Here is a 19,343-nt window from a genome sequence, read left to right on the forward strand (position 1 = left end):
TCTGCAGAATCTACAGCGTTTATGTACATTGGGGCTGGCGGGGGCAGACAGGGATGCTTTCAAATTGTATTTTAAAGACACCATACTTCGTATTGTACAGAGGAAACAGCACAGGCATGTTTCAAAGGCTCAGCGTGCACACACTTCCCAAGTTAGTTTGGTCTGTGCTAACCCCTTCTCAGCCCAGATGCCCCTAAAGGAGAACAAGCCTAACATCCGCAGCGACGAACAGACTCAGCATTTCTGTCCATGCATGAGCCCAGACACCCACTGAGGCATGGGTGCAAGGGATCATAATGAGACTCAGACAGAGATTATCAGTGTGGCTGCTCATCCTACAGAAGGATGAGCCTGTGCTCTGTGGATACTAGTGTCTTTGCCTCTTCCCAACTCCCCCTCAAAACCTCCTAGCAGGAGATGAGAAGGGGAATGTTCTTAAGATGATAATCCACCAGCTGATCTCCGAATAAATATTTCAGTTGCAGCAGAATAAGGTCACTTCCAAAGATGTCCTGAGCCCCAGTTTCCAACTATGTGTTGCATAACATTGAAGATACATATGGAATTAAGGCTGCTGGTCAACAAGTATCTTAGCTTTCTGTGACTATAACAGACATCTGATAAAATCATCTTGGAAAGAAAAAAAAGGTTTATTTGAGTTCATATTTGGAAGTTTTAGTCTGTGACACACTAGTATATAGCTTTGATGCTTTGTGCAAATGTATGTCATAGCAAAATTGTTCAACTCAACAGAGAATAAAGAGAAAAAGAAGAGACTGGGGTTCCTTTTGAAGGCACATGCCCAATGTCCTTTACACTAGAACCTTTTGCTTAAAGATTCCATTACCTCCCAACAGTGCCTAAATGGAGGCTAAGCCCTTACTTTATGGGCCTCTAGAAGAAGTCTATAGAATGCACCTCTCTTAAGTTCAAGACAAAAAGCTCCAAGTTCAGTGGATTAGAATCCATCAGATTCTACAGGTTTGAAAACAAGAATCTGTGCGTGTGGCCCAGCAACCAGATGATGACAGCTGCTAGAAAGGGTGGTCCTAGCTCAGAGGAGTCACACTGGTAGGCATGTTCCTAGCTTTTCAGGGGGAGTTCAGGGAAATCTTTTCCCTGAAGTCAAACAGCTAATGACTCAGTAGGGATGCAGATCTAAGTCTTTCTGTCTCTGATGTTTTGTGTGGGTTTCCTGGCACCCTCTGGCAATTGCTTCCTGGATGTCTGAGGTTGTTTAGATGTTCCAGAAAAGTTTGCTAGGTATTAAAATCCTTGAGGCTCCTGCTGTCCAGAGAGAGAAAAAGCAAGTATGGGATCCTATGTCAGCTGGCTGGCTAAGCCTTGCTGTCTGGGTACCACAGGCTTGGCAGAGAATAATAGCTACAGTAGTGCTTCTCTTGGGCTCTTCTGAAGCTTTTTGCTCATCAGGATCCACACATGCGTGACACCTAGAAATGGACTGCATCAGACATCGAATGCTCAGCAGCCCTTGGACACTAGCTAGTGACCCCCACTCAAGTTGTGACTCTCAACAATAATATTTATTGACTCCCAAGGACCAATGTGTCAGAACCACAGTGAAGACTTGTATAAGTCCAAACTTCTGAGACCACTTCTGAAAGATGAACATCTTCAGTGCTGAATTCCAAGCTGTGTCAGGTTATGTGTGTGTAGCACAACATCCTATCCTTGCTTGGTCTGTATTCCTGACATCTTACTTATATAGGAGACTATAAGTCTTTTCCCAAGACCAATGCTAATGACAGGAGCGCCCTGCTAAAAACCACTTAGTTGGCCCATGTCACTACATATATTCCTTATCTTCTTACGTGAAAATAATAGAGGGCAAAGCTTAATTGGAGTAACTTTTCAGATAAGCCAATGTCCCCATGGCGATTGCCTGAGATATGACTGGCAGAATTCAGATCACAGTTAATGCCTATCACATTTATTGTTTGTAACTCTATCTTAAAACCTATCCACATAGCCCTGGAGTGACAAATGGAGTATGCTCCAGAACATAGAACCCCTTTTGTCTCTGTGATGAGACTCTTGTGGAGCGCTGCTCTGGTATTGGCTCACCTCCAATTCTGGGGGAAGCTTGTCACTGACTGACCTCTGGAGTGCTTGTGAATATGTGAAGAAGTGGAACATCTTTCCAGAGTGACAAGCTGCACCCTAGATAATGCAGGCAGTTGAAGAACTTGTAAACATACCCTTCTCCATCCAAGAAATTCCTTAAAGGAGAAGCTGGGAGCAAGAGCTGTGACACATGTTGCCAGTAATACATGGGCCCTGTGCTGTTGGCCATTGGCTGTCCATTCACTGCGCACTGGATGAAAGGTGCTGTTGGCACACTTTCTCACCAGATTAGACTCATTCTTTCTCTATTCTCCCTTTGAGGATGGGAGTCCTGGTCACCTGAAGTTCACTGAGAATGGAGGATTGTAGGGAGATCAAAATTTAAAGTCAAGAAAGACACAGACCCAAGGCAGCTCGAGATGGGTTGTCTGCAGGAGATGTGAGCCCAAACAGGGACAGAGGACGGAAAGAGTGTCTCAAACCAAGTGAGGCAGGCACAGGAGAGCCCAGAAAATGAAGCGGGGGGGGGGGTCAGGGGAAAGAGGCAACAACAAATTTGGTGATTTAAGACAATAGATATTTAGGTCCTACAGTCCCGGAGGGAGAGCAAACTGTTCAAAGACTCACACATTCTTCTGAGGCTCTTAGGGAAGAATGAGTCCCTTGCTTCTTCAGCTTCTAGTGACAGCATCCCCAGGCATGTGGCTACATCTGCCTGTATCTTCAAATTCTTTTGTTGGCATATTTATATAGACATTGTTACTGACTTTAGGTCCTATGTTGTCATCCACACATGGAACTGTAACTAGGCTACATTTAAAGTTCTGCTTGCAAGTAAGTTTTGGGTTCTAATAGCCACTAGATATAGGGTCTGAATATAAAGTCTAAGAAAAATCTAGATATGGACATAGTTCTTGAACATACACCATTTAAGTCATTACAGGCTGGGAGAAATTCAAAGGAGAGGGAAGCAAACCATTAGGTGAGGGCAGGCAGCCTTTTCTTTGGAACTTGTCAAGTTCCATGTATTCACTTACTTGCCATCTTTTGAGGCTGTACAGCCATGGAGTTCACTTGGGTCTCATCAACACCGCAGCTTTCTCTGCATTTGCAGATCTATACAGAAAACTTGGAGGTTCTTGCTCACCTTTCTACCCTCACCCAACTGCACCGAGTACGTGGCTCACACAAGGCACCGCCCACCACTATGATATTTTATGGAGCTCAGAAATTCCTCCTACATAAAACCCCTTCCCACTTATCTACTTTCTAATTTCCTGGGCCCCACCAAGGGTCTGGCTTTCTCTTTGTTCCCCTAATTCAACTCCTCCACTTTGTTATGCAAGGCAATTTAATTGTCCTTCCATTTACTCTGCCCCAGGCTTACCTTTGCATAGCCAAAGACTCATTAATGTCTGCATAAAACAAAATACCATTTATGCAAGATGCAAGTCAGAATCACTAGTATAGATTTTGGTCTCTCTCCTCCTCCTCCTCCTCCTCTTCCTCCTCCTCCTCCTTCTCTACTCAAGTTGTATGGACAGTGTTCTTCAGGAATGATGACGTGTTATACTCTGGATGTCAAATAATCATTTACTTCTTTTCTGTTACATGAATATTCCCTTGACATGTACTTTTTAAAGATGTCTTTAATACTGTGGTTCTCAAACGTTTGATTTCAGAAAACTTTTACATTCCTACAAAATTATGTAGGGCCTTACACAATTGTTGCTTGCTTGGATTTTATCTATTGATAGTTACTATATTAGAAATAAAACGAGAAGCTTAGAAATATTTATCTGCCTAAAGTCATCAGAGTACATCCATTACATATTAACATAAACATCTTCTTAGGGAAAATAGTTTTCAAAACAATAAAAGACTCGGTAAGAAGAACTGGCACTTGCATCTTAGCAATTTTCTTTTAAGTCAGGCTTAATGGAAGACAGCTGCTCTGCAATTAGACTATTGTAAGATCAGTGTCTCTTGGAGAGCTCAACCATACAGCTGATTAGAACATGCAAGTGTAAAGGCAAATATGATCCCGGGATTATTATGAAACTAGCTTTTCATCTTGATGTCTGTTAAAAGCCCAATTTTAGCACACATCATAGTGTGCTTCCTTTTATAAGGAAAACAAAACCCAGAGAAGTTGATATTGAACTAAAACTAAACCATGGGGGGGGGGGGTCACACTCCTGGGCAAGAAACTACAGGCAACTATGGCTGCTGAGAGGGGGAGAGTTAGCCTATCCCAGGGATGAACCCTCTAATTGGTTGTCCAATACAACATGATTACCCCCGAAGCCACACACACACACAATAACAACAAACAGTTTCAGCAGATTGTGCTGGCATATCCATGGATACTTACACATATACGCAACAATAATAATTAAGGAAGAAGAAGCTATCAACTTGAGATTGAGTCAGGAGACATGGGAGAAATTGGAGGGAGAGAACTTGAGGAGGCTGAAGGGGGAAAGGGAAGGAGAGAAAGTGGAGTAATTGTATTATTAATGAAAGGTGCCCACAAAAATAAAATGAACCATGAACCAAGTGCTCAGAAAAATTTTATTAGCTGACTTCACTCCAATTAAGTAACTCTGTTCTCTATTTCCTTCGTTCTGTATGATAACTATGATTCAAGAGAGCGCTTTTAAAAAGTGCTTATTGAGGAGGAACCTAACGCAGGTATCATGAAGCTCAGAATGCTTCACTTTCGTCTGGCTCTGTTAAGTTCCTGTTCTCCACATCCCCACTCAGAGATCTCTGCTCTAAGCCTCTTCTACATTATAAGAAGACTGAGGACAACCATATTCTCAGCCATGGCAACATCTACTGGCTGTATACTAAGAGTTAAACAGCGTGAGGACGTTTTACATACACATTCTGTTCAATTCTCTGTGCATTCCAAGAAAGGCGCTGCCTTCACTTTACCGAACTGGCTGAAGGTTGAAGAAGAAAGGCCTCTGGCCCCTACCTCTGTACACTTACCCTTTCCTAGCTCCTGTAACCCAGATGGTCATAGTTCATTGCTACTCAAGGCGATCCCTTGATGACAAAGGTCAAAAGTGTGACACTCCCCACCTGTCAACCAAACCGCCCGCCCGTCTCCTAAAGATAAGGGGGGCGATCTTTCTAGCTTCCCGATGCTTTCGTTTCCTGAAGTCCAGACTGGGAAATCTCCGAGCGTCTGATCCCGCTGAGTGTTGCCGCGAGGAGAAAGGGGTGCCGATGCACTGCGGGGTAGCTGTCTGGAACGGAGATTTCCTGCTCTGGGTTAAGGCCGGAACCTTTCTCCACTCTCCGCGTTACACGGGCGGAGAGCGGAACCTTCCTTCTATGCTCACAGTTCCCAGGCGGAGGAGTGCGGAATCGGAACGTCCCTCAGCAACCGAGTTCTTGCCGGGGTCGCTAGCTGCTGACGTGTGCCTGACCGGCTTCAGGCCCGGGGTTGCGGGTCGCTATGGCGGTGGACATCACACTGCTCTTCCGAGCTAGCGTCAAGACAGTGAAGACGCGGAATAAGGTTCTGGGAGTGGCCGTGGGTGGCGGGGCCGATGGCAGCCGGGACGAGCTGTTCCGCAGAAGCCTTCGGCCCAAGGGAGACTTCTCCAGCCGGGCCCGTGAAGTGGTAAGCTGGTTGCTATGGGAACGGCGGGCGGGGAGATAGGGGCGCATCCTCTCCGCGGCCCCCTGGACCCTAAACTGGGCCCTGCCTCATTAGCTCTCGGTGAAGAGAGGGAGTCTCTAGCAAGACGGACGTCTCACCGAGCTAACAGCTGGCTCGGGGTGGCGACAGGTTTATTCTAACGAAGAGGGACGCATATCTGGGCACTGAAGGACGTAAGTTAGAGGTGCTTGGATAGCCTTGAAATCAGGCTAACCTTCCGAGGCAGTGAGTTCGCCAAGAGTTCCCACAGTCTGACCCTTCGTGTCTCAAAGCTCACCACTCTCTCCCCTCGCCCTTCCATGTATTTGTTTGGACCTCCTCTTGCTCATAGGGTTTAATAAAATCCACACTCAGCTGAACGCTCCTTGATCCTTGCCTCCAGGCATAGGTAGGACTCAGTACCTCCTGAGACTGGTTTAGGACATCACCAGTGTAGGGTTAAAGCTTTTCCCTTCAGAGCTGCAACCCTTAAGCAACACTAGTATTGCAACTGTCCTCTAAACTGCTTCCTGTTCTCTGGACACAACTGGCTTCTGTGTCCCCAACATAGGAATCTTTTCCATAAGGGTAGGAACATGTTGACAGTATTTCTGTATGTGCAACTGACAATATTGCTTAGTAAGTATTCCTTGAATGAATGAATGGGTGAACGAATGAACAAATATTGATTCCACTAAACATGAAAAAAAAAAAGATTGTTTGCATTATATCCCTTTGAAGCTATGACACTAAGGGTAAATGTTATTTTTGGAATACCAGGGGGGCATATACAGTCTGCCTGTCCTTTTAAAGACACACACACACACACACACACACACTCACACACATACACACACTGGTCCAAAGTATTGAAAGGTACAATGATGTCAAAAACCCATTCTAAAATAAGAGTAATTGGTTTCATTGCCAAGAAGGCCAGGAAGGGCATCACAGCTAAGACAGCAGCTGGCCATGCTCCTGGGTGGCCACACAGCCAGGAGGTCATGGACAGTGCAGTTAGACTTGATGGGCTTTTAAAAAATGGGTGTGTGGTGGGGAGAGGGGACATGAAGGTAGGGGTGGATTTGAAAGGAGTTAGAGGGGGACTGGATAAATATGATCAGAACACATATGGAATTCCCAATGAATTAAGAAAATATCTTTTTTGAAAAGAGACTAACATGTACAAAGGCATGAGATAGTACCAGCTTAACTTAAGTTGGGCTTGATTAACATAAGAATGTGGGACCCGCAGAAAAATCATAAGTGTTTTAACGGTAGCCAGCGAGAAACCTAGGACCTTGCAGGCCACTCTGCAGCGTTTGAACCTTGCCTTCCAGACCAGTGGTTCTCAATTTTCCTAATGCTGTGGCCCTTTAATACTTCATGTTGTGGTGGCCCCCACCATCACCATCAAAAAATTATTTTCGTTGAGACTGCGCAAGTATAATTTTGCTACTGTTATGAATTATAATGTAAATATCTGATATTCGGGATATCTGTGACCCGTGTGAAGGGATCATTTAACCTTCCCCCAAAGGGGTCACAATACACAGGTTGAGAACCACTGCTGTAGACAGTCCAATATTATGTAGACAGTGAAGAAGATCCAGGAGACCACATTGTTGTCTTAACCATTTTAGCTATTAGCCAGACTCATGCTATTAGGCAGGGCTTATTTTCCTATAAAATGGTTCACCTTTATCCAAAACAGACTTTAAAACTCCAATGGATCCATCTTGTAGATCATATATAACATGCCTTATCATACTGTTTATCATTTTTTTTTGTTTTTGTTTTTTTAATGGTTTTAGAGATTTATTATAGTAAGGCAGAGAGAAAGAGTGAGGGTAAAAGAAAGACCGGCCATGGCCATGTGGAGAGAAGGGGTGGGGGGAAGGGAGGGGAGAAGGAGAGCTAGAGATGAGAGTAAGAAAGTTGAGAGCTTAAGAGCACCATGTATCGTGTTGAAGGAGGCATGTCTCAGGTCGAAGTAAGAGGATGGGAAGATAAGGTCTCATCATAGCTCTATGCTGAGTCTGGCCAAACTGTGGCTGCAGTGTATGGACGTCACAGTTTTGGTCTGTGGAGGCTCTTCCTGAGTGGTTTAGTAATGCTGCACAAATTTTCAGTCCCCAGGAATAGGGGATTTGGGAACAGAAGAGTTAAGACGCACAGTCCAACTAGCAACCCTGTGAGGAGAGAGCCCATGGTCAGTTGGACTGTTCCCTGAGTGCTGAAAATGCATTTTTGACTGTTTTCTTTTAATGGCCTCACAGATGAAGATCCTTGGAAGGTTCAGGCAGCCCCAGTAATGGAAAGACAGTGGCACTTCTGAGTTAAAGGTGTGGCAGACACGTGGAACCTGTTCTTCTCACATGCTGCCTCTGACCACAGAAGCCAACACTCATTTCCCAGTAGATTCTGTAGCTCAGAACTCCTCAACTCTGTCCCCTAAGAACTATTACCAACTATTGGGCTTGACATTGAGTTGAAATCTGCTTGATATTCTACTGGGCAATTGGTTAAAAATCAGTTGTATACCTAAACAGAACCATAGACTTTTCAGAATGTACTTTTAAAGGTTCGGTAATTCACCTTACTCAGACTAATCATTTTAATAGATGGGAAGACTTAAAATTCAGACAAGTGCAGTGACTGGCCCCATGTCTTTGCAACTGAGGTCATGGGCTAGAATCAGAGGTAGAAGTGTTTTTTATTCCTCTGTTATTGTATCTTAAATATCCACCTAAAATTTTAAAAAGATTCATTTTTATTTATTTATGCATTGCATATGCCTGTGTGTTTGTATGACCGTGTGCCATGTATGTGGGAGTGCCCTCAGGAGGCCAGAGAGGACATTCGATTCCCTGCACTAGAGTTGCAGGTGGTTGTAAGCCGACTGACATGGGTGCTGGGAAACGAACTCGGATGTTCAGTAACAGAAGAGCAGTAAGCACTTCTAATCACTGAGCCATTGCTCACCCCCACCCAATAATTTTTTAACAAAGTTGTTGGACTTCCTGATGTTAAAGACTTTTCTTCTTGAGTTCATAGTGCCTGGGACTTGGAGCAGAAAGGCTTGGGTTTGAGCCTCTTTCTGGCTTTGTGAAGTCAGGAAGTTACTTAACCTCTGTTACCTTTATTTTCTAAGAACGATAGCCACTTTAAAACATCACATGACTGAGGAAATGAGAAATGGTGTGCAAGTGCCTTTGGGTCTGAATTTTTTGGTTACAAGTAATAGTTACTTTAGAACCACCCACAACAAAATATGTGTAGTAGTTCACATAATTAATGGCTTGATGCATCTCTCTATAGCTTCCACCCATAAAACCCCAGGAATGGGCCTGATCCTGTTGGACCTTAAAACCTTTGTTGTGGTCTTAGGAATAAGGATGTTTAGTTGACTAGGTCATGTGTCTGCTCCATTCTGTGGCCAGTGTGACCTTAGGAGGGGAGTGCTGTGTCCAGGAATTGGAACAAAGGGTGATAGACAAATAATTTCTCATGGTGCCTAACATGCCTGATATCACCAAGCACATTGAGTATCCATCCATTACTTATCTATTAGAATAGATGCTTCCACCTTACCTGCTTGTTATCTTGAATGACTTTGGGAATGGGCTGGGCCTGGAGATGCCATACGGGGGCAGCTACTCTCCCTTACTACTTTATAGAGGTTTCGGAGGCTAATGGGGCTACCACACAGGTCCCTGGAGCCCGGCGAGCAGCCGAGCTGCATGTCTAGAGCAGAATGGGCTCCTGAGTAGCTTGGAACAGGAAACCAGGAAACCTTGGCTAGTGCTAGGTCTGCCAGGAAGTCACTGCAACCTCTCAGGTCCAGTTACCACATTTAACAAAACTGAGAACTTAGACTAGACAGTCAGGGAACATAAATCACAGATGTTGTGATTCCACATCAGGTTATAGTGATTCTGAGTTGGCAAACAATGATGTTTTGTTCTTTATTATATCTTGATTTTGTGAAAGTTGAATTTATTTATTGGTAGTTCTTTTAAAAATATTTATTTTATTAAGAGTGTGTAGGGTGTGTGTATATCTATCTGTCTGTCTAGGAGTCCAGAAGTCGGTGTCAGATCCCCAGGTCTGGAGTTAAAGGTGGTTGTGAGCTGTCTGATGTGAGTGCTGGGAACCAAACTCAGGTCCTCTGAAAGAAACAGCAAGTGCCTTTAACTGCAAAGCCATCTCTTTGCCCCATAAATTTCATAGAGTAGCCCTGTGCCAGGTGACAGCCCCACCTTTTCTGTCCTCACTTCTCACATGTTCCCCTTGCACTCTCCTGGTGACATACAGTTGTCACTGCTGTTCTTTCACATACAAGGCCCCTTCCTGCCTCTGCATCTTTGCTTCTGTTGTTTCCTTTACATGGAACACTTCTCCCAGAATCCACATGGGTTGATCTCCATTAACCTCATGTGGATCAGATGTTTTCTAAGTAAGGCCTTCCTTCCACAACTGTTTTGTATAATATAGCAACAACCTATTTCTCTTCCTTGTAATGTTTTTGTTGTCATTGCTAATGGATTGTGTATAGTTTAGTTAGCATCTCTACTTGACTTTATGCTCCCTAGAAAAGAGATTGTGGTCTGTACTAAACCCATAGCATCTAGAACATTGCAGCCACATAGGTTCACAGTGTCCATCTCTTGAATTAGTAAGTACTAATTGGCTGTATCTCTTTGCTTTCCCTTTTGGGCTATGCAGGCTTCCTTCTCATTCTAAAAATCTCAGTCCTAATAGGACTCTTGACTGTTTCAGATGTTGATTTATACTTAGCCCAGCATCTGTTATAAATAGTAGCTTTAGTTTTATTAATGAAGTTCAGGCCTTCTCTTAAGGAGAAGCAGACACAGTGCAAGTTGGGGGTGACTGACAAGTGTAACTGTCCAGCATCAAATCCTTAGGTCCTCTTTGGTTTCCCTTTTAGGAGCTCTGATATTACAGCGTAGTAAGTGACTTGGAACCACCTGGATTATTATCTGGAGGGGCTGGAAATAGATTTTGCCCAGAAATTGGCTGTAATCCTAGTTGAACAGGATTTCAGTAAGGGAACACATTTCAGAAGCAGCATCTGGTAGCAGGTGCAAAGAGCCATAGAGAAATGGAGGAGGCAGGAGATGGGGCCAGACTCCAGGAGCAGAGAAAAAACTGCGGCTTGTAGACGGCGGGAGCAGAGCGGGAGTGTGTAGAATCATACTGATGTAAAAAATACAGGGCAGAAACTGTTTTGCAAACCAAGTGAGGAGTGGTTTGAGTAAAGCTGGGGTGGGAAGGGGCACAGGAAAGACATAGTCATTAGCTAGGTTTCTTTTATGCCTTTCCCCCTTCTCCTTCAGGACCCTGAGGAACCAACAAGAGGGCCCAGGGACCCACTAACTGGCCTTTTAACTTCACATTGCTGTGTCTTTGTGGTTTTCAGTAACTGATGTTTCCTGTATGTAGAACTCAGTGCCAGAGATACTCATGATGTCAGCTGTGAGCTCTTTCTGTGGATTACCCTTGTGGATTTTGCCCAGGACTTAGGAAGACTATAGCTTTTGAAGTTTTTTTTTTTGTTTTTTTTTTTTAGTAATTGGTTTATTCCATTACCTGATCGAACATCTGATATGTGTCAGGCATTGTGTGGGCACGAAGGGCGACAAAAACACAGATAAAGGATGCCAAAGTCTCCTGGGTCAGAATTAGTGGAAATCTCAGAGAGATAGTAGTAATCTAATTGGGCCACCAAGGTTGAGAACCTTCATACCAAATTTAGGAAGGGAGACTATTGTATGAGCTAAGACAGTGAGGCACAGAAGGGCCAGCAAAGCAGAAGCAAGACAGGGATGATAAGGGCCACGTACTCGGGGAGGCCTGAGTGATGGAATGTCCCTAGACATGAGGATGTTCTGGATTGCATAGATGAGGTTGCAGCCTTTGGTCTGTAGGCCAGACCCAGTCTGCTCTTTGTGGTTAGTGAAGCGATAGTGTTAATTTCTTTTAAACAGGCTTAGAATGCCTTCATGCCACAGCAACAGCACTGTAGCCTGTGAAAGCCTGCAGAGCTGTGGGGCTGTGTTTGCTCTCAGACCTTCCTGAGGAGTATGCCTGCTCTAGCGCACACACAGGGCTTTTTAAGCCTTTGACTCTTTTCTTAAAATTGTGTGTGTGTGTGTGTGTGTGTGTGTGTGTGTGTGTGTGTGTGTGTGTGTACGTGCATGCGTGTGTGCACATGGGCATGCATACAGAGGCCAGAAGAGGGTATGAGGTGTCTCTGTTATCATTGCCTGGTCCCTCGAGGCAGAGCTTGCATTTTCTCAGCTAGTCTGGAAGGCAGGAAGGCCCAGGACCCTCCTCCCTCTGCCTTCCTTGAGTCAGGGTTCCAGGCATGCATTAGATACCATGCTTGTTACAGAGGTGCTGTGATCCAAAGGTTGTTTCACAATTGTACAGCAAGTTCCTTAACCACTGAGCTATCACTGTAGCCCTTGTGACCCCTTTCTGCCCAGAAATCTCTACACAGCTTCAGGTATATAGATTATAAATTAGACACACAAAGTAAATGTTCACTGATAATCACACATTTTGAAAAACAATTATTTGGAATACATATAACTATCACTTACTGGGAATGAAAGCAAGTTTTCATACTAACGTGAATGTTTATTTTTGCATAAAGAATGAACTCTTGGCTAAGTATTTGATACTGAAAGATCTTGAACATTTTCAGCATTTCTCAGAGTTAATTGATATTTTGAGTTTTAAATTGTCAGTGCAGAAAATGCTGCTTTATATAAATGTATAGTACAAAAAAAAATAGCAGAAAAAAGTATGCTTTGGGCAATTTCAGAAATTGTTGGAAATTAAATTTTAACCTGAAGCCAAAATTCATTGAATGATTTCTTTAGAATGAAACTTAATTTGGTAATTCAAATAGAATTTACAAAAAAACAAACATTCTAACAAGATACACTCCAAAGATACACTAATCTAATATTTCCATGCTGAGCAGTGATGGTATTAGAAGTCTTTGTTTTCTGTATTGAAACCATGGCTCCTGTAGAAGAAGTTTGTTCTGTAGAATCGCTGCAGTTCATAACATGCAGCAGTCTTGCCTCTTAGCCTAAAGATGTTTTAGGCAGTGCTGGCTAGCATCACACGATGCAACAGCATGCACAGTGCTATTCCTTTAGAACCAAGGCTGCGGTGACATTACACACTGTTATGGGGTAAGGGTGAGTACTTCATTATGGGTTAAAGTTTGAGTCAAGTTTTGTCCACCTTGCATTCAGAAACTGTTCATTGTTACCACATTTTTGGTCTCCCCCATTTCTAGTGTGTTGATTAGGAATTGGTTTTTGTTTGGATGTGAAATGCTTGCTTCCTCCCAACAGTCTATTTGGAGATATTGCACAACCTTTAGGAGATGAAGCTTAGTTGGAGGAAGTTGGCCACTGGAGGGCAGACCTTGTGGGTTTATCCCTGTCCTGTACTGGCCTCAGTGTGTTGCTTCCTTATCCACCAAGATGTCTGTAGACGGCTTTATGCTCCCACTGTCATAGACGGGAGCTGCCCTACCATCAAGCCTTCTTCACTGATGGTCAGCAGCCTCCCAGTCTATGAAGTGAAATGAACTTTTCTTCTCTAAGTTGCTGCTGTCAAGTATTTTGTTCTCAGTGACAGAAATGTAATATAGGGGTACTCACTTGTGTTTAGTATGCTGTTGGCTATCCCAGCACACTTTGTAATCAATTCTCAAGAAAAGAAGGGAAGGAGACAGGGGAGGAGGTTGGGGAGAGTGAGAGAATACCCTAGATTTCTGGGTGGAAAATTAAACAATGCTAGTTTACCTTAGCAATCCTTCAGATTTAAGAGAAGGTGCTGGTCACTCATGTTCTAATTCCACACAGGAGAGAATAAATCCGATCTAATTAAGGCTACAAATGGTAGCTGTCTTCTGATGGCAGTGTTTCCTGGTAAACCTTAATTGGACATTGTAGATGGGACCCAAAGGAGATCCTCCAACTTTGTTGTGCTTAGGTCGCAGAGACTAATGAGTACCAGACAGACAGACAGACAGACAGACAGACAGACAGAGATAGATACTTCACACATCCAGCTAACAGCACAGGCTAAGACCTGTCTTACAAATCCAGAACAAATACAAAAGCAGAACTGGGCTGATCCTTGTGGCCAATCAGCTTCTCTGGGGTGCAGACTGGGATTAAGGCTTGGGAGCTCTGTTTGCCTCATTGTTTTGGTAGTGATGGTTGTGTTCCATGCTTCTGAGGTCAGTGAGTTGCTGATACTCTTCAGCATGATAAGAACAGAGTGAGTGGAGATTCCTCTTTCCTCATTTTTAGCTTGCAGAGCGCCAACAGTTCATCATGTCACCTTCTAACTTAGACCTAAAATCATTCCCTCCCCTATGACAATTTTAGTAAGATTTTTCCTGTCTAGGCTCTGGTTTCACCTTGAAGGATCAAGAATCAAATTTGTTTGCACACTACAAATATAACCATGTCTTATGGAACAGTTAATCAGCCAGCCTTGTACCAAGTTGTTAAGGCAGAATACAGCTGGACTTCTACTTTGTAGGGTTCTCCTTCATTCAACTGTGGATTGAAAATTTAAAAGCTGCTTATGTACTGAACATGCACTGATATTTCTTCTTGTCACTCTTCTCTGAGTTATGTAACCTAACTACTGTTTACTTAGCAGTATTGTGTTATAAACATTAAAGTATGTAAGATGACATATTTTGTGCCATGTAATGACTCAAACTTCTGTGAATTTTGTGTGCATAGGGACTCTAAAACCTGTCCCTTGTATCACTGAGAAGGCGACTGTGCCAGGTTGTTGATTTATTGCAAGCACTGTCACGTATACTCAGGAGAGCCCACATTTTCAAAAACTAGTCATTTTTGAGTGGCTTCTCTAGGCAGGAGGTCTTTGATTAATCTCAGTTAGTGTTTCACTTTTATGGGTTAGACCTATGATGCCACATGTATAGTGCTGATTATGTTGTGAATAATACAGTTTTAGGATTTGCAAACTTGATGCTTGAGGTTTCTTGTCATATGGAAAATTCATATGGGCTCCCTCTGGTGCGTGAAAGATGAATGGGGTCTACGAATGTCTACGTTAGGAACTCCTTTTAATTAAAACATAGATCAGGTGTGGTGGCACACATCTTTAATACCATCCCTCAAAAGGCAGAGGCCAGAGGATCTCTGAGGTCAAGGCCAGTCTGGTCTATATATTCTGTTCCAGGCCAGCCAGGGCTTTGTAGTGAGACTGTCTCAAAAAACAAAACAGAATAATGAACAAACAACCTCCTGCAATACCACAAAATAAATAAGTAAAGTTATCTTAAAATGAAACTCCTTGAAAATTCCTCTTAGAGAATGTATAAACCCCAAGGAATGAGAGGCAGGCTTGTTGAATGAACCGTGCATCTTATACACAGAAAACTTGCAAAATAGTTGACATGGTAACTGCTGAGAACTTTTTCTCTCCTGGCTTCAAGTTATCTAAGGCTGGAGATTCTTGCTTGTGCTTCTCCCTATATATTGTGGTCTAGCTTATGTCTGTTTGTCAAAGTGTTCTCATCCTGCGACTGGCAAGCTGGGCTCACTCAGTCAATTTTTCCTTCCTTTTTCAAGATGTTTCTACCTACTTAGAGTCAGTGATAAGAAGGCTACTAAAACAATCTGCTGCCTTTTAAGGGGCACCGTCTTCAGCTCTGATTTTGTAATCTAAGTAGAAGAGACAGCAACAAAACATGTGACTTGTGAGAACTGAGAAAGGAATTAAAAGTGTATGTTTTGAGTTAGAAGTCCTTTTGGCCCTAGGCAGTAATTAGCTGTATGGTCCTGCAGACCCCTACTCTCTGCATTCATTGTTCTTAATGAGAGGTTGTGCGTACATGGTCCTTGGGAGCCTTTGCAATAGGATAGTCCCATGGTTTGTTCAGTTTCTGTCCTGAAATTCCTAGAGTGTATTTTAACATTCTTCTTGATGACAAGTGTTCATTGCCTTGAGATAGTTTCCCCAAGCCTCTCTATGCTTAGAAATTTTCATCCAGATTTTTTTAAAAAAAGATTCTTTCAAAGTTGGCATTTTGCAATTTTTTTAAGCAAATGAATTTAAATAATGTTATGTACTCTCACAATGAACTACTGTCATTAACATACATAATTGAAGCTGGTTGTTTTAAAATTTGATCATAAAAGTAGTATATGCTCATTAAACAGACAAACAAGAATGGGCATTGTGTATAACTTTCTAGACTCTTTTATTTAAATGAACATAAGACTCTCCTACAATACACCCCTGGTTTTGTTTTGCCTTTTTTGTACTCTTCTGTTCCACTGTGTTGCCCATCATTTTTCTATGTCAGTATGCATTGCTATATTCCACTAATTTATTTGGCTACTTGCCTATTAGAAATGTCTCATAACTGATTTACCTGACTACTTGTTGAAATATTGAAACTAACTGCTTCCAGCTTGGCACTGTTTTAAACAAATGGAACATTTTTACTAAATTTGTTTCAGATTTATCTTAACTTCTTAAAAGACAGCAACTAGAAATTTAGTTTGTTTTATGTTTAATTTTTTTTCTCAAATAAAAAGTTTGTATGTCCTGATATTGACAAGAAGAAAACGATTATGGATCATTTGATAGCATGAAGTTACATTAGAACTTCCTGTGAGAGAATATGGAAAAGGTGGTAACTAGTAAGTAGGCCTGGTCACTCAAGCCCATAATTCCAACTCCTGGGCAGCTCTGGCAGGAGAACCGCCACAAGTTTGATGCTGCCTGGGCCATAGTAAGTTCTGTGGAGCCATAAAGAGCAAGTACAGGGGCAGGGTAGAGGGAAGTGGGGTGGCCAGTGTAGCAGTGGGTGCTACCATGACAGGAAAGGACTCTGGCTCTCCTAGGCTTGAGGGTGCTTGTAGCCAGTGCTGTAAGGCAAGTAGGAGTTGGTGGGGTGAGGTTTATGGCCTGATCATAGAAGTGTACAGGCATAGCAGGTGATCCAGAATCTATTTAATGGCCACTTAAAATAGAACAGAAGCATTTACAGTCATAGCAAAAAAGAACTTTTAGCAGTAACTTTGAAAAGAAATGTAAATGACCCAGTTCTGTAGTGATTTAGAAGACCTGGGTATATAGAAAGACACTGAACTTGGGAGGGAGAGCAAATATTGTAGGAATTAGTTAGTCTAATTAGCTTGTAAGTCTGAGTTCATTCCCATAAGAATTCTAACAGAACTTTTCTGAGAAGGACATGGAAATAGTTGCAAAGTTCATCTAGGAAGGTAGCAGTGATGACAGGTAACTTACCTTTTCAAAACAGTAGAAAGATATGTGCTGGCAGAGCAGGGGTGCTGGCCTTCTCCTGCACAAAGCTTGCCACAGCTCTGCCCTAACAGATACAAGCAGATGTGATGCATTCATGAGGCCTTTAAGCCTGGGACTGTGTGCTTAAGAGTTACCATGATTTCAAAGGAGGCATATAAATCATTCTTATATGTCTTAGTGTACATACAGTATGAATGGACTAGAGATTTAGTTAGGAAAGGAAAATAGAAGCAAATGGGAAGCAAATGTTGGCAAAGCTTGCTTCTAAAGCTTGCTTCTATTCTTGAGTCTGTGAGTTAGCAGCACCTTAATGACATTAATGATCCTGGTCTTGATGATAGAGCGTAGGGGAATTATTAGTCAAACATGGCATACTAAAGAGTGTATCAGGGTCCAGCAAGAATTCTTTCACTGTCAGCTTAGGTTTAAAGGTCAGTGCCTAAAGTCCTTACAATTAAAACTGTGGGGACAAAACTCCACACTTCAAGCATGGAGATACCCACTAGTTGGAGAAACCATAGCAACTAGGCTGTTGCTACTTGGGTGATGAACTGTATGTGACCTTGTTTCTGCTTCTGTCATTCAGAATTTCTTTAATGAACACATACTACTTTTGTATAAAAAGCAGAACAGAAGTGAAGTGCTCAGAAGATGAGATTTTACTTGCAGTAGGAATTGAGGAAGAATTAAAAGCTTTTGATTAGAAAAACGTTATGGTAAAAGGAGTATGTATGTATGTATGTATGTATGTATGTATGTATGTATGTATTAAATGTGCTATGGAGGGGCCCCTATTTAAAGGATGTCTGTGATAAAGCCTTTTGTAAAGGGAATAATTTTCCTGTAGCTCAGCTGGAGTTTCAGTTCAAATTCTCTTAACCTGCCCAAGAAAGTCACCTATAAATGTTGTACTGATCTCTTAGCTTCCTGGCTGTCACTGTAAAAATAAGCCTTGACAATAGCCACTATGACTGAGCACCTACCCTTTGTGGCCTTGTGTGGCAGCTGTCATTGACTGTCCTGAAAGCTAAGGGCCTATACTCTGAAGAGGATGAACTTCACTCCCCTGGCTCCTGTCCTTAGCACTGGAGATGTGAAGGGTAGTGACAGAGTACCTATCCCTGGCTGGCCTGCTGCACCTGCAGGCTCTCAGGTATACATTTTCTCCTGAGGGAGCTGTACTCCATGGCCTGCCATGAGCAGGGTAAGCCTCTGGGCTCTGCTCCTTGATGTATTGTTATATCAGTTGTCCTTAGGAGCATAATTTGCCCCTTAAATTACATAGATTTGAAAGTACTTGATTCGTTTGGGAGAAATAAAACTACTACTGCTGAACCAAGCTCTTTTGGGGAGGGGGGTATCTTTAAATTCCTCCTTCCCTTTCCTGGTTCTGTTTTCCTTGCTGGCTCTTTTTTGAAACAATTGTCTAGCAATGGCTTATTTCTTATAGATGTTGTTAACGGGATATATGTTCTGGGAGAATAGGGAAAAAAAATTGCTAAGGATATCCAATAGTTGAGGCAAAGGATCCCTAGTCCTGAAGGCTCAGTTTCCACGCTAGCATTGTGTTCTAGGATAAGATTAAGAAAACCACCAATTTCCTGGCATCTGAAAGGAGACATTTATTTAGCCTGTGATTGTGTCATGCTCATGTATTTGGTCTTGAGAACCTAGCAAAGAGAAGTGTGAATTCTCATGCACTTACAAATACCCACAAGACTTTGGCAGGAAATCAGAGTTGTCTCAGGTACTCCCAAGGTACCTGTAAGTGATTAGGCAAGTCACAGGGGGTTCAGGGGACAAGAGATTACTTCTGGGTGAAATTGAAAGGCAATTTTGGGGAAGAGGTGATGGAGTAGGTCTTAAAGGCTCATGCATTCTCCATGTGTGGGAATGAAGAGAGGGGAGACCAGCTAGGAGTGAACAGCAGACTCCAAGGTACACTCAGGATGGCAGCGCAGACTACAAAAGCTTAGCTTAACCAGGACAAGGATGAGGAGGCTGTGGATGTGCCATGTAGCCCATGGCCCCTGGGATACACTCTGTCTGGCCCCCCTCCCTTTGTCCAGGATGCTTATTTTAATGGCTAGCATGCCAGGATAGCCTTTCTTCTGGTGGGAGGCAGCAGGGGGAGTTCCCGTGGGAATGGGAAGGCTGAATGACAGGAGATGGCTTGGCACTTGGATAGGCTTTGTATCCACAGCACAGGGTTCCGTCTGGTATCTGCCAA

The 19,343-nt window shown here is 42.9% G+C and overlaps 1 protein-coding gene across 1 annotated transcript in view; it reads left to right on the forward strand.

Annotated features, from left to right (window-relative positions):
* Nucleotides 1–5,452: 5,452 nt before the first annotated feature.
* The window catches only part of Stx18 (syntaxin 18), a 93,011-nt gene continuing 79,120 nt past the window's right edge, over nt 5,453–19,343 (forward strand). The window contains exon 1 of the mRNA XM_021210435.1: nt 5,453–5,722. Coding sequence (XP_021066094.1) covers nt 5,555–5,722 — 168 coding nt within the window. The 5' untranslated portion in view covers nt 5,453–5,554. The remainder of the gene's footprint in view (nt 5,723–19,343) is intronic.

Source organism: Mus pahari, chromosome 13 (assembly GCF_900095145.1).
Source record: "Mus pahari chromosome 13, PAHARI_EIJ_v1.1, whole genome shotgun sequence".
Lineage (NCBI taxonomy): Eukaryota > Metazoa > Chordata > Mammalia > Rodentia > Muridae > Mus > Mus pahari.